This window comes from Cetorhinus maximus, chromosome 11 (assembly GCF_964194155.1).
Source record: "Cetorhinus maximus chromosome 11, sCetMax3.hap1.1, whole genome shotgun sequence".
Taxonomy (NCBI): Eukaryota; Metazoa; Chordata; class Chondrichthyes; order Lamniformes; family Cetorhinidae; genus Cetorhinus; species Cetorhinus maximus.
In genome coordinates, this window is record NC_135889.1 from 53,250,529 (window position 1) to 53,264,748 (window position 14,220).

The 14,220-nt window shown below is 47.2% G+C and overlaps 1 protein-coding gene across 1 annotated transcript in view; it reads left to right on the forward strand.

The window, feature by feature from the left end:
- Nucleotides 1-14,220, forward strand: part of cerkl (CERK like autophagy regulator) — a 316,590-nt gene that overhangs the window by 271,038 nt on the left and 31,332 nt on the right. Inside the window, exon 6 of the mRNA XM_078551938.1 lies at nt 9,598-9,672. Within this exon, the coding sequence (XP_078408064.1) occupies nt 9,598-9,672 (75 nt within the window). The remainder of the gene's footprint in view (nt 1-9,597; nt 9,673-14,220) is intronic.

Consider the following 14,220-nt stretch of genomic DNA (forward strand, 5'->3'; position numbering starts at 1 on the left):
TCCTAGGCCCAACCATATTCAGCTGCTTCATCAATGACCTTCCCTCCTTCAGAGGTCAGAAGTGGCATTATTTAGCACCATTCGCGACTCCTCAGGTACTGAAGCAGTTTGTATTAATATGCAGCAAGACCTGGACAACATTCAGGCTTGGGCTGATAAGTAGCAAGTAACATTCACACCATGCAAGTGGCAGGGCAATGACCATCTCCAACAAGAGAGAATCTAACCATCTCCCCTTGACATTCAATGGCATTAGCACTTCTGAATCCCCCACTATCAAAATCCTGGGGGTTAACATTGACCAGAAACTGAACTGTACCAGTCGTATAAATACCGTGGCTACAAGAGCAGGTCAGAGGCCAGGAATTCTGTGGCAAGTAATTCACCGCCTGACTCCCCAAAGTCTGTCCACCATTTACAAAGCACAAGTTAGGAGTGTGTTGGAATACTTTCCACTTGCCTAGATAAGTGCAGCTCCAACAACACTCAAGATGTTTGACACCATCCAGGTCACAGCAACCCGCTTATTGGAGCCCCAACCACCACCTTAAACATTTGCTCCCTCCAGCACCGAAGCACAGTAGCAGCAGTGTGTATCATCTACAAGATGCAGAGCAATAACTCGCCAAGGCTCCATCGACAGCACCTTCCAAATCCGGACCTCTGCCACCTAGATTGACAAAGGCAGGAGTTGCATGGGAACATCACTACCTGCAAGTTCGCCTCCAAGCCATACACCATTCTGACTTGGAACTATATCGCTGTTCCTTCACTGTCATTGGGTCAGAATCCTGGAACTCCCTTCTTAACAGCACTGTGTGTGTACATACACCACATGGATTGCAGCGGTTCAAGAAGGCAGCTCACCACCACCTTCTCAAGGGCAATTAGGGATGGGCCATAAATACTGGCCTAGTCAGTGACACCCACATCCTGTGAGAGAATAAATTTTAAAAATCTCATGGCCTGGATGCACTCTGTGCAAGCCAGGGCATGAATATCCTCTGGAATTTCCTTTAGATCTTCAAGCACCTCACGTTGCATTTCTAGCATCTGCTGCTTTATGGATGACTCCAGAGGTTTGTCAACAGCCTGGGATTCAGCATTGACCAAGCCTCCCACAGTCTTCCTAGTGTCAGAGGCCTCAGCTGTCACAGCCTTTGATAGCCGGTCTGGTGCTTATGTGGTGCTCTTACCAGGTTGTGACCCTGAATCCATAATGCGTGCATATACTTGAAGGTGACAGTATCTGAGCTGGTGGAGGGTGCAGGCAAGGATGTGATTCTGCAGGCTCTGCGGTCCTCTCCTCCTTCTCCAAAGTGAACGGATGTTTCACAGTGATGTCGCCTGGTTATTGCTGCGAGTCACCTACAAGAGAAAACAGAAAGATCAGGCTGGCATGACCCTCCACACATAAAGCTACAGTGTTGGCTGCAGCTCATGTACTTGTCTGTTTCTTGGAAGATATGACCATTCCTCGTGCTCATCTGTTGCTCCCCCATATCTGTTACTGAAGGGACCCACCCTTCTCATCAGGTGATCAAGCCGCACTGTCAGCAATGGAACAGCTTCACTGCTGGCCAGTCAGCTGCAGCAGCTTTTCCTCCATGGGTTTCAAAATGATTATTGGGTGACGTCACAACTGGTCTGTGCCTCTCTTTGGCATTCTGGGCCCTCTTCTCTTGTGGGGACACATGAGAATTGTTTCATAATCACTCTGCATGCTTGTTTCAGCCTCTGTGGCCAATGTCATGCATGTGCCGGTTTAGCATCCAACAGCACTCTTGCGAGAGTCAGCTGTGCCAGGCCCATGCCCCCAGACAGTTACAGCTGTTCCTTCTATCTGGTGGCCTCCCACTCCCCAACATCTGCACTGGCACATCCACCCATTTACTGTTGACCCAAGAGAAACTGAGGTTTGTCACTCACCCTGGAAGAACAATTGACCTGCTTCTGGCAGCAGATCCAAGATTTGTGGACAACCCCAAGACTGCTGACCTGCTCCGCTGGCAGATGAAGGGTGAAGCAATTCAAATGAGACGGTGGTTCAGGGAGGCTGAAGGGTAGTCCCAGGTTGAAGGGGTATGGGGAGTATGGCATTGAGATAGAGGACCAGTCATGATCGTAGTGAATGGCGGAGCAGGCTGAAGAGGAGGTATAGTTAATCAGATGAGGTGGTGGCCCAGGGACACTTGTGGTCTCATGCAACTTTCTGCTCAAGTGTTATATACATAGAAACATAGAAATTAGGAGCAGGAGTAGGTCATTCGGCCCTTTGAACCTGCCCCGCCATTCACTATGATCATGGCTGATCCTCTATCTCAATGCCATACTCCTGCTCTCTCCCCCTGCCCCTTGACGCCTTTAGAGTCCAGAAATCTATCTATTTCCTTCCTAAATATATTCAGTGACTAGGCATCCACAGCCTTCTGTGGTAGAGAATTCCATAGGTTCACCACCGTCTGAGTGAAGAAGTTTCTCCTCATTCCAGTCCTAAATGGCCCATCCCGTATCCTGAGACTGTGACCCCTTGTTCTAGACTCCTCAGCCATCATTACTGCATCCAGTCTGTCCATCCCTGTCAGAATTTTATACATTTCAATGAGATCTCTTCTCATTCTTCTAAATTCCAGTGAATACAGGCCGAGTTGGCCCAATCTCTCCTCATACTACAATCCTGTCATCCCAGGAATTTGTCTGGTGAATCTTCGCTGCAATCCCTCAATGGCAAGTATATAATTTCTTAGTTAAGGAGGCAAAAACTGCACACAATACTCCAGGTATGGTCTCAGCAAGGCCCTGTACAGCTGCAGTAAGACATCCTTGCTCCTGTACTCAAGTCCTCTTACAATGAAGACCAACATATCATTTACTTTCTTAACTGCTGCTGCACCTGCATGCTTGCTTTCAGTGATTGGTGTACAAGGACATCCAGGTCTTTTTGTACATTAACATTTCCCAATCTATTACCATTTAAATAATACTCTTTCACTCTTTTTCTTTCTACCGAAGTGGATAACTTCACACTTATCCACATTATACTGCACCTGCCATGTATTTGCCCACTCACTCAACCTATCTAAATTGCCTTGAAGCCTCTTAACACCCTCCTCACTGCTCACATTCTCACCAAGTTTCGTGTCATCAGCAAACTTGGAAATATCACATTTGGTTCCCTCACCCAAATCATTGATATATATTGTGAATAGCTGGGGCCCAAGCACTGATCCCTACAGTACCCAACTAGTCACCGCCTGCCACTCCGAAAAAGACCTCTCTGTTTCTTGTCTGCTAACCAGTTCTCAATCCATGCCAATATATTACCCCCAATCCCATGTGCTTTGATTTTACACACTAACCTCTTATGTGGGACTTTATCAAAAGCTTTCTGAAAATCCAAATACACCACATCCACTAGTTCTCCATTATATAATCTGCTAGTTATGTCCTCAAAAATGTCCAGTAGGTTTGTTATACATGATTTCCCTTTCATAAATCCATGGACAGAATTTTTCGCTCGGTGTACGGGCGTGCACCCGACCCGCTCATACGTGAAATAGCGCGTCATGACGTCGGGCAAGCTTCCCTATGTAATTGCGCACTTGCACGATATTTCGGTCTGCGGGTACGCACGAGAGTTGAAAGTGCACCTGCCAACAATTAATAGGCCTATTAAGGCCATTAAAGTAATAGTTAACTGAGACTTTTCGTTGCCCGTCCATCATTACGGTTGGCAGGCAGGCGAATCTTCCAAGCAGCCCTTGCATTTCTCAGGAAACCTCATTCACTGCTGGATGAGGTTTCCGTAATTAAATTTTAAAAAAATAAAAATGTATGTGGACAGAATTTTCATCTTCTATATGTCCAGGTGGCTGATTCTGATGCGTGGGCATTTTTTCTGGAATTTAAAATCTGTTTTTATTGCATTTAAATTCTTCAGCTCACTGAGACAGTTCTCTGTCTTCAAGGAGCTTTCATTTCGTGCTCCCCCACGTGCGTGCTGACTTCAGCGCTGTGCCTCCTCCCGCCCCTACCACGGCAGCGCTGAGCCTTTCAGCGCGCGTTTCATGCCAGCTGGCTATTAATTGGCCAGCTGGTGTGAAATCGTGGTTGGGGGCCGATTACGGTTAAGGGTTCATTCCCTGGCTGCTCCAGGGCCTACTGATCACGCATGCCTGCTGAAAGAAAAACCCTGCCCCATGTTGACTTTGTCTAATCCTGTTGATATTTTCTAACTGTCCTGTTAACACATCCTTTATAATAGACTAGCATTTTCCCTACTACTGATGTTAGGCTAACTGGTCTGTAATTCACTGTTTCCTCCTCCCTCCATTTTTAAATAGTGGGGCTACATTTGCCACCCTCCAATCTGCCGGGACTGTTACAGAATCTATAGAATTTTGGAAAATGACAACCAACGCATCCACTATTTCGATGGCCACCTCTTTAGTACCCTGGGATGTAGATTATCGGGCCCTGGGGATTTATTGGATTTCAGTCCCATCAATTTCTCCAGCACCATTGTTTCAATAATACTAATTTCCTTCAATTCCTCCTTCTCACTAGACTCTTGGTTCCTTAGTATTTCTGGGAAGTTATTTGTGTCTTCCTCTGTGAAGACAGAGCTAAAGTAGCTGTTTAATTGCTCTGCCATTTCCTTGTTCTCTATTATAAATTCTCCCGTTTCAGACTGTAAGGGACCTACGTTTGTCTTCACTAATCTTTTTCCTTTTACACACTTATAGAAGCTTTGACAGTCCACTTTTATGTTCCTTGCTAGCTTACTCTCATATCCTATTTTTCGTCTCTTAATCTAATCTCTTGGTCCACCTTTGCTGAATTCTAAACTGCTCCCAGTCCACAGGCTTGCTACTTTTGCTAGCAACTTTATATGGCTCCTCTTTGGATCTAATACTATCCTTAATTTCTTTTGTTAGCCATGGTTGGGCCACTTTTTCTGTTGTGTTTTTGCGTTAGAAAGGAATGTATAACTGTTGCAATGCATACATTTGTTCCTTAAATATTAGCCATTGCCTATCCACCGTCATGTCTTTTAATGAAGTTCCCCAATCTATCATAGCTAACTCACGCTTCATACCTTCGTAGTTTCCTTTGTTCAGCTTTCGGACCCTAGTTTCAGATTGGACTACTTCACTTTCCATCCTAATGAAGAATTCTAATATGTTATGGTCACTGTTCCTTAAAGGACTCCGCACAACATGATTATTAATTAACCCCTTCTCATTGCTCAATCTAGGATGGCCTGTTCCCAGTTGGTTCCTCGATCTACTGGTCTCAAAAACCATCTCGTACACATTCCAGGAATTTATCCGCCACAGTATTATTGCTCATTTGGATTTGGTTTGCCCAATCTATATGTAGAATAAAGTCACCCATGATTACTGTAGCATCCTTGTTACATGCATTTCTAATTTCTTGTTTAATGCCATCCCCTACCTTATCGCTACTGTTCGGAAGCCTATAGGCAACTCCGTCTAATGTTTTCTGGCCCTTGTTGCTTCTTAACTCCACCCAGACTGATTCTACATCTAGATTTTCTGAGCCAGTATCCTGTCTCACTATCACATTGATTTCACCCTTAACTAACAATGCCATCCCACCTCCTTTTCCTTTTTGCCTGTCTGTCCTAAATATCAAGTACCCTTGGATATTTAGTTCCCAGCATTGATCACCCTGCAGCAATGTCTCCGTAATCACAATCATACCGTAACCATTTACATCTATTTGTGCAGTTAATTTGTCTACCTTATTGCAATTGCTCCATGCATTCAGCTACGGTGCCTTTAGACTTGTCTTTTTTTAACATTTTTACATATCTTTTTTTGTACTATGGCCCTGTTTGCTGCTAGCCCTTGTGTCCTCTGCCTTCCACTTCTGCTTTCTACCTTTCTGTCTTTCATTGCTATCTTTGTTTCCCTCTCATTTGTCCCCCCACTCTTGTTCCCGTCCCTCTGCTATTCTACTTTAAATCCTCCCCCACAGTACTAGCAAATACCCCTGCGAGGATATTGGTCTCGGTCCTGCTGGGCGTGCAACCCATTCAGCTTTGACAGGTCCCATCATCCCTAGAATCAGTCACAATGCCTTAGGAACCTTAAACCCTCCCTCCTACACCATCTCTCCAGCCATGCATTCATCTGGTCTATTCTCCTATTCCTGATCTCACTAGCATGTGACACTGGGAGTAATCCTGAGATTACTGCCTTTGAGGTCCTGCTTTTTAATTTACTTCCTAGCTCCCTATATTCTGCTTTCAGAACCTCATCCCTCTTTTTACCTATGTCATTGGTACGGATATGGACCACAACAGTCTGGCTGTTCATCCTACCCCTTCAGAGTGCCACGCAGCAGTTATTTATGGAGGTGCTGCAGATTCATCAGTCAAGAAGCCTGAGGCAGATATTGGGTGTTTAAACAAGCTGACAGTACCTTCTTCCGGGTCCCCACTGATGAGGACCCTCTTGCCTCATGCACCAATTCATTGTCGATGCCACCTGCCGGCTGTTAATTGATTGCCAGTGTGCAATCGCAACAGGAACGGGTCGGAGCAGCCTAGCCTTTTCCCCCTGCTTCCATTCATCACATTAAATTCCAGCCAGTATTTTAACCGTGACCTAACCAGTGTTTTGTAAAAAAAATTATCTTCACTTCTTCACTATTATACCCTAAGGACGGAATCTTGTGCCCCTCCCCCATGGTGAGTTAGGAAGCAAGGGGGACATTTAATCAGGTGGTAGGCGGGGATCCCACTGTCTTCTCCCCTCCACCCCGAATAATTCCAGGGCGAGAATGTCTGTGGACACCCTTCCCACCTAACATCAATTCAGGCCCTGGAGTTGGCAATTGATGCTGACTTAAGGGCTTCATCCTGCTGCCAGTGTTTTAACCCAGCAGCAGGCTGGGGGGTGGGGGGTGGTGGTGGGGTGCACATCATGCAAGGAGGATGACAAACAAACCCACACAGGGTTGCTTGTGGGCTCCCGGGGGAGGGGGGGCTCTCTTGTTCAAAGGCATTCAGTGCTTGATCGAGGGAGCTGGCATTGGCAAGGGGGGCCCACTAAGCGCCACTCCCATGTCTTTGCTGCTATCCCACCATCACTCATCTATAGGCTGTTATCCAGCAACGATGGTGCTCCATTTGGATGTCGTACCTGCAGCAGCATCTGTCTCCCTGGTAGTGCTGCCATCTAATAGAACTGTTGACCTCTGATTGGCCAGCAGCTCCTGGTGGGTGATTCTGGGGGAAGGCCTGCCACTGGCCTGTCAAGTGCCTGAGTGGACAAGGTGGCAAGCCATCCTGAAAAGAGGCCCCTTTGACTATATTTATAAAATCCATAATTAACTTGTTTATGGCCTTATCCACCTGCCCTTACATCTTTAGGGAGTTGTGTATTTTTTTATATATTCTTTCATGGGATGTTGGTGTTACTGGCTAGGTCAGCATTTATTGCCCATCCCTAATTGCCCTTGTTCAGTCAACCACATTGCTGTGGGTCTGGAGTCACATGTAGGCTAGACGAGGATGGCAGATTTCCTTCCCTAAAGGGCATTAGTGAACCAGATGGATTTTTAAAACAATCATTAAGACTTTTAATTCAATTTATTGAATTCAAATTCCACCATCTCCCATGGTGCAACAGAGCATTACCCTGGGAGTCTGGAACACTAATCCAGTGACAATACCACTACACCACCGCCTCCCTGCAATTTGAACCTTGAAGTCTCTATATTCATCCACATTCCAGCATTTTTTTTATTCTTCCTAAAACCAGTGCTTAGGTTCTCAATTTCAGTGTTTTCAGCACAGACAGTAATTTGGCAAGAGAAACAGTAAGATATTGGTACCAAAGAAACAATTGACTTTGGCAAAGTGTCAACAGATATCATTCTTAACGATATTAGTGTTCAGACTGATAACCCCAAATCTGATCTCTGTTGCCATGTTGCATAGAAGTGAAGTTGCTTGACCGTGTATATGACAATTTTCTCTTCCCATACCAACAGTTTCATAATTCTGGACAAATATTTGATGTAACCAAGAAGGAAAAGGTACCAGGACACTCTTTAGGGATACCACTGGAACCTTCAGTGACTTGTTTATGGCTGGAATCTTCAGACAATTAGAACCACATGTTGCAGCAAGGAAACCAAGTTGTGGATTCGTTCTAAGACCAAGGAGGCAAAGATATTATAGTCTATGAGAGAATCGATGTTAGTACTAGGTGATAAATCTCACATTTGCATTAGACATTTTTTAATCCCAAAGAAGATTTAAGAGAAATTAAGATTACCCAGACATCAAAAAGGATGCTAACTTTTTTTGTAGCTTTCAGCATTTCCAAGGCATATTGTCTGTATCATTTATACATTTTTTCATGAGATTTAATTTTCATTAAATAATGAAAAAGAGCTCTTCATGAATTAGAAAAGAAAAATTGATAAGTAAATGAATGATGAAAGAATGGAATGCAGTAAACCTAAAATGAGCACATTTCAATTATTGACAGATGTTTTTCTTAATTTTTGTCTTTCTGGTCACATAAACTCTTTCAAGTATTTGGCCAAGAAATTGGACTTGCCCCCAAAACAGATGACAGTGAAGTGAAGTTGCTGAAGTCAGCTGGCCTGAGAGCTAATCAAAATTGGGCCTCAGTATTCATTTGTGTTATGCAGGCAAGCTGTGCTCTAGTTTTTGGCAAAAATTGAAAATCTCCCATCCCAACCTCCTTCCCCTGCAATATATCCACTGGCTTTTCAAATGCAAGTGATGCTACTTTGTTCTGTTTTCCTGAAATACAAGGGTGGATTTTAGGGTGGGACGGATTATCCACCTCCTCGACCTAAAAGTCAGTCGACACCTTGCGGACATGAAATCTGGTAGCCCCCGGCAATAATATGCTGGGGGCAGCCTTAATTAGTGCATAATGGGACTTCCACCCCTCAGGGACAGGAAGTCCAACCGTAGAGAGTTGCCGTCAATCTGATTGTCACAGCAGTGCAAGAACAGAGTAGTGACCATTGCTTGGACTACAACCAGCCCCCACAAAGAAGTGAAGATGTCCCCCAAACTTCAGGTAAGTCCAGGGATTTTGGGTGGGCACAGCTGGGAGTCCCCAGCAAGGGGGGGGTTAAGGGTTAGTGAGGGCAGGGGGAGAGGAACAAAGTGGGGGCTATTATCTTTAGAGGGATACCCGGATGGGCACAGGAGATCCCCAAAGGAGCAGTGAAAGCTGTTGGGCTGGCCTCCTTGCTTCCTGAACCGACCAAAGAATTGTGGCAGAGGCGGAATGAGGCCTTTAAGTGGCCATTAATAGTCCACTTAAGGGCCTCAATAGGCCTAAGGGTGGGCAGGCTTCCTGATGCCATACTCGCTTCTTGTAGTATGGCTACAGGTCGGGGCAAGCAGATAGACAGCAGGAAAGCCACCCACCTTATTTTATGTGCCTCACCTGTCTTCAAATACGCTGACGGGGAAACATAAAATTCACCCCATATAAAAGGGTAATTATATAGACCAGCATTTATAAGGGTGTTTCAGTTATTATTTGTTTACATAATAAATGTTATGTTTTTCAGGTTCCACTAATGTCTTAGCATTTTCTGTGCATGGAATTAAACATCCAGGTACTGCGGCAATGCATATCATCATGGGTATGTATTTCTTAAACTTTTTATGCTTTAAGCCTTCAGATTTAAGTCATTTTAAAAAAGCACATTTGAAGTATAATTCAACAGTACTATTCAATAGGATAACTGCACCGCTCACAAAGAAAATTATGGAGTATTCAGCTTATACTTTGCTGCACTTTAGAATTGCATGTGCCAGAAATTTGTATGATGATATCTAGATGTTGCTGACATGGTTTTTGCCAAGGTCTGTCTTCCAATCACGATGGCCGGAATTTTCTGACCCTATTAGCGTTGGGCATCATGGCGAGCGGGGGTGGGGTGTAATATGGCGAGAAGACCAAAAATTCATTCATGCTGTCATGAAACCAGTTTGCGATCATCCACTCCACCCGTCAATGGAGGCCCGTGTTTCCCGCCGCCGCACGTCTGGAACCTAATTTCAATACTTTAGTAACTCATTATAAGCCCTGCTTGCTGGAATCATCCCCCCATGCTGGATGATCTGGGAATCATGCCGACGTGTTTCACAACTTTACATAAGTGACATGGACCTGGCGAGCTGCACTTCATTCAAGACTTTTGAGGCTTGTGTGCCTACCTTGCTTCGGACCACACTCGCGGTCATCAGCGCCAAGCTTCGCAGGCAGCACCACATCACTTTTAGGGGGACTCATGGGCATGTCTGTACCTACCAGATCAGCTGTAAGGTGGGGGTGGCTTTTCAACGGCTGCAGGGCTACGGCTTGCTTGGGGAAAGGGGGAGAAGTGGCCTCAGAGAGGCTGCAGGACGAGGGCTGTACTGGGAAAGGGGTATCCCAGGGTGTGTGTGGGGCACATGTCATTCTGTCCCTTCACTCCCTTTAAAATTGTGTGAGGAATCAATATTTTGGGGGATTTTTTTGTCTGAATGTTCTTATTATTTAGCACCTGTTGGGGGTAACCTCTGGTTGACTGGAGATTGTAACATTTAAGGTACAGAATGCACCCAGCTTGTATACATCAGACACAAAAATGAAAATATCTGAAAAAACTCAGCAGGTCTGGCAGCATCTAGGGAGAGGAGCACAGTTAACGTTTCGAGTCCGAATGACCCATGGGGTCATTCGGGTCATTCGGACTCGAATCGTTAACTGTGCTCCTCTCCGTAGATGCTGCCAGACCTGCTGAGTTTTTCCAGGTATTTTTGTTTTTTGTTTTGGATTTCCAACATCCACAGTTTTTTGCTTTTATCTTGGATACATCAGACCCTGCCTTGGAGCAGGGGTGGAATGCTGGAGGTTTAAAAAGATCACAGATCAGTTCAAGGGGCAGAGCGAAGAGCAGCCCATGGAGGGCACATGGACAGGAAGGTCAACTCCACACAGCTCTGTGCTGCTGAGGAGGCTGGGGCTCAGAGAAGCCCAAGGATGTGATGGCTCCATGTTGCTAAGAGTTGGGGCTCAGGGAAACCCTGGAGCAGGGTTTATTTGTGTTGCAGAGGAGATTAGGGCTCTGGGAAACCCACAAGCAATTGTTGGCAGCAATATAGCTGAGAAGCTGGGACCGTGCCTGTGTTTAGATGCTGGGGTGTAGCCTGTTCGTCACAGGAGGATGCAGTCTCGGTAGTCGGTCAGCTCACAAAAAGACTGGACCTGGAAGCAGATTTGAGAGAGATCTGGAATAGTGTGCTTTTTGGGTGAGGATTGTACCTGTGGAACTTGGGTGCAATAGAGCTGCTGTCAGCTGCAGATCAGAATAGCTCTTGGAAGAAGAGGAGATGAAATCCCTTGTGAGGAAGACAGGGGGCGGAATTTTCCATGCCCGTCAGCCCGATGCGCCATGGCAGGCATGAGCAGACAGTTTGGTGGGAAGGTCAAAAATTGGTTTCTCGCAGATATAAAACCACTTTGCAGCCGCCCACTCTGCCCGTGAACAGCGGGCTGCATTTCCTGCCGCTGCATGTCGGGAGCTTCATTTTAATTCATCTGCATATCATTATGAGCCCTGCTCGCCGGAACCATCACCCATGTCAAATTTACCGTCTATGTCGGTAGGAAAACACGCTGGTGCAGAACACATCTTGACAAGTGTGACGTGCAGAAGTCAGGACTTACTGTCAAGGCCTTGCTCACATTGCAGGCATTCAAGAGGCAGAAGATGCTGGGGACCTACACAACCTTACCCTGGAGGAACATGTGCATCACATGCTGGGTGGACACTCATGGACATGGCTGTGTCATGAAGCAGCTCACAGAAGGTGGGAGGTCACCATTGAGGGTCTGCTTCGGGACATCAGTGCCTTGGCCATGGTCCACTATGGATAATTGTCAAAGGGGTGGAGAGGATGGTCCAGCTGTGAGTGGGAGAGGAAGGTTTACCGTGGGGGGTGGTGGTGGGAGAGGAAGATCTAGGTTTGACTGGGAGAGGAAGGTGTACCGGGGTGGTGGTGAGGTTGGGAGGGGAGAACAACGATGTCAAAGAGATGAGGTTGGAGTAGAACAATGTTGTCGGGTGGGGTGAGGTTGGGGGGGGAGGGAGTACAGGGGGAGGAGGGTATATTGGGGAGAATGCAGCAACTGAGGAGGTAGGTGTAAAAGGGGAGGAAGGTGTAAGGGAAGGAGTTCGGAGGAGGAGAGGAGTTCGGTTGGGAGCAGGACTTTGGGTGGAGGAAGGAGTTCACAGGAGGACAGGAGTCCAGGGGAGAAACAGTCTGGGGGGAGGAAGGAGTAAGAGTGGAGGAAGGAGTAAGGGTGGAGGAAGGAGTTTGCAGGGGGCAAGGAGTCCGGGGGGAGGATAGAGTAAGGCGGGGAGGAGGGAGTAAGTTGGGGAGGAGGGAGTAAGGGGGTGATGTCCAGGTAAACGTGCAAGGAGGGGTCTGTGGAGCCGATGACTGCCTCCTGGGAGCAAAATGAGGGTGGGCGTGGTAGGAGGGAATGGTGAGAATGGGAGAGGGCAGAGTGAGCCACTAGGGTGGGAGGGTGAGGGTGCAATGGAGTGGTAGAAGGGATGGCGAGGGTGGTTGGTGGGTACTCAGAGGCAGGCATGGATCCTGGGGGTGGGAAGGAGGAGGTCAGGGAGGTCAATGTGGATTCTTGGGAAGGTAGGGAGTGTGCATGTTCACCTGGACATCCCGGAAAGAAAATAGTTCTGGCTGATAGGTGACAATGGGAAGGTGGAAGGCGATGCCGGGAGGGTAACAGCGATGAGGGAAATGACATAGATGACTGGGGGAGGGAAAGGATGGAGGAGCTAAAGCCAAACTTCACCAGTACCATCTTCCAAAATCGAAACTGAAAGGAGACTCGTGTTAGGGAACAGACTCTGTATGGGAGTGCGATCAGTGGGTGGGCGGAGATGCAGGTCAGCTCAGATGGACAATTGAAAGCGAACCCCAGCAGGCAGCATTGAAAATGCTTAGGACAAGGAGATGAGTGTGATGGAAGAAGGATCCAGATGCTTGGGACAGCGGCTGCACGAGGCCCCGAAAGCCCCTGTCACACTCACACACTTCTCCCTCCAGAATCACTCGTGGGCCAGCTGCATACAGCTGAACTGCTAGTGGGGGGGATGTAGGGGGAGGACTCGCGAAGCCTGTAAATGAAGCTGAAAGACACTAATACACATTATTCAGTGAAAATGAATATATTTTCAGATTATAAAATGACAAAATGTGTTCACCCGTGCAACCATTTGTGATCAGAATTTCTTAACCTTTCCAGGCCTACCACTTTTTCTAGGTGCCACCCTGACATCCAGAGTTGGTGACAGCCTGTGCAATGGTTGACCTTGTTGCCTCTGATGACTTCAGTGTGGTTCCTCTAGAGAGCTGAGGCTTTGAGGGCCCCGACTGGCTTTGGCTGTCCTCCTGTGGGCCAGCTGCTCCCCCTGCAGTGACAGAGGATGAGGTTGAGTGGGTCACAGGTGAAGGGGAGTCGGAGGGAGAATACAGCCTCTGAGATTCCTGAGTGGATGACTCAGGGATATCCAGCACCGTTCCTCCTCCCTCTGGGTGCCCGAGGGCCCTGGCCTGACTCCTTGAGGGGAAGGAGCACCTGGAGGGACGTCGAGGTGCCCCTTTTCCATCTTGCGTTGCCACTGCAAGAACTCACCGATGACTACCACGACGGAGTGCAGGTCTGTGCGTATCTCCACGTTCTGCTGGACCAGGATCTCCATGGCATCCGCCATTCTTCCCATGGAGACCACCATACACGCACATGTGGGCATCACTTCATCAGAGAGGAGGTGGACACACTCCTCCAACTCGGGTGACATTCTGTCGAGTGCTTCCAACAGCTCTGTGTGATGTTCCCCCGCCTTCTGCTGACTTTCTACGATGAGTTGGAAGGCCGAATCCAGAGGCTCATCATCTGACTCGGACATCATAGATGCCTCTTCTCCAGCAGTCCTCCGAGTGCCAGGGAGCTCGACAGAGCCTGCCTCCTGCTGCGGATGTGTATCCGTGCGGTGACCACCAGATTGTGAACCCAAGCCTGCTCTACACCCATGTCCCACCAAGGTGCGTGTCTGTGCTGACAAGGGGGTGTGGGTAAGCACTGTGATGTGTCTTCCAGGCTGCTTGTTTCCAGC